The sequence below is a fragment of the Propithecus coquereli genome, unplaced genomic scaffold, assembly GCF_000956105.1.
Source record: "Propithecus coquereli isolate 6110/MARCELLA unplaced genomic scaffold, Pcoq_1.0 Scaffold331, whole genome shotgun sequence".
Lineage (NCBI taxonomy): Eukaryota > Metazoa > Chordata > Mammalia > Primates > Indriidae > Propithecus > Propithecus coquereli.
Genome location: NW_012148964.1, coordinates 1,814,966 through 1,816,105, shown reverse-complemented (window position 1 = coordinate 1,816,105; position 1,140 = coordinate 1,814,966). Strand labels below are relative to the sequence as shown.

General features: G+C 33.3%; 1 protein-coding gene across 1 annotated transcript in view; it reads right to left on the bottom strand.

Moving 5' to 3' along the window:
- The window catches only part of CEP85L (centrosomal protein 85kDa-like), a 143,929-nt gene that overhangs the window by 33,581 nt on the left and 109,208 nt on the right, over positions 1 to 1,140 (bottom strand). Inside the window, exon 7 of the mRNA XM_012650545.1 lies at positions 41 to 193. Within this exon, the coding sequence (XP_012505999.1) occupies positions 41 to 193 (153 nt within the window). The remainder of the gene's footprint in view (positions 1 to 40; positions 194 to 1,140) is intronic.

The following is a 1,140-nucleotide window of genomic DNA, read 5'->3' as shown; positions in this document are numbered from 1 at the left end:
TTTTCATGTCATTTAAAGACGAGCTTCTATTTCATGTTACCTGAAGACTCTGACTCTGTACATCATCTAGAGTTGGAAGATCAGCCAGATACTTTTCCAAGGTCTCAATTCTTCTCTGCTTTTCTTTGTTTTGTTCAGATTCCTTCTGGCATTTCTTTTTCAGGCTACTGATGTATCTATCTCTAGTTTTAAGCTAAAGAAAGCAATTATGAATCTTCAGTAGTTTTGACTCACTAAACAAAATAACAAAACCAACATTCCAATCTTAGGCATCACTGAATTCACCAACAGTTCTGGGTCATAGTGAAGACCACCAGCACCTCAATAAGACTTACCTTACTTCATTCTAAAATTCACATTTTTTTTTCAAATTTTCATTATCACTGAAATCAAGAGTTTTGGAGATACTTGTCTGCTTTTACAACTGATGGCATCCTATAAATTGCAGTCAGCCAGGAGGCAGTAATGATGTAGTTTTTCTTGCCGGCACATATGCAAATTTGGTCAAGGCTGTTCACATCTTTGTCATTTCAATATTGTTATGTACATGTTGAATCTATGTGTTAAGTTTAAATTATGCTTAAAATGCTTCAAAAATGTTACATTATAATTTGGTACTGAAAAAGTTATTGGGTACCAAGAAAGGCACAGAAACAAAGCTTTAGGATATAATTTTGAAATCAGTGAAGCAAGTATTCATCACTGAAGGAATGACTCCAGTGACTTATTTTTTGCACAGATATATTCAAATATTTTATGTGAACTAAGAAGGGAAGATACCCACAAGTGACTACAGCTGTTTTGTTAATAACAGACTTGCAAAGGAATTGCTTGCAACTTTATCCAGGAGAATGCACCAAATATTTAGGGACAGAAAAGGGAGTAGTGAGACCAATTTATACCTCAAGCAAGAGGTATAAATTGTTAAGGTGCTGGGTCATAATTGAATTTGCAGCATATTTTCTTTCTAAAAACCATAACATAAAGATGCCTTACTATTGATGTCATTTTAGGATTGGTGAAATATGCTAATTGAATAACTACTATAGAATATATATGGTATATGATTCTAGTAGATACCAATTTATATAGGCTGAACATCAGACTTTTACGTACTAATTTTTTTACCTTACCACCTGA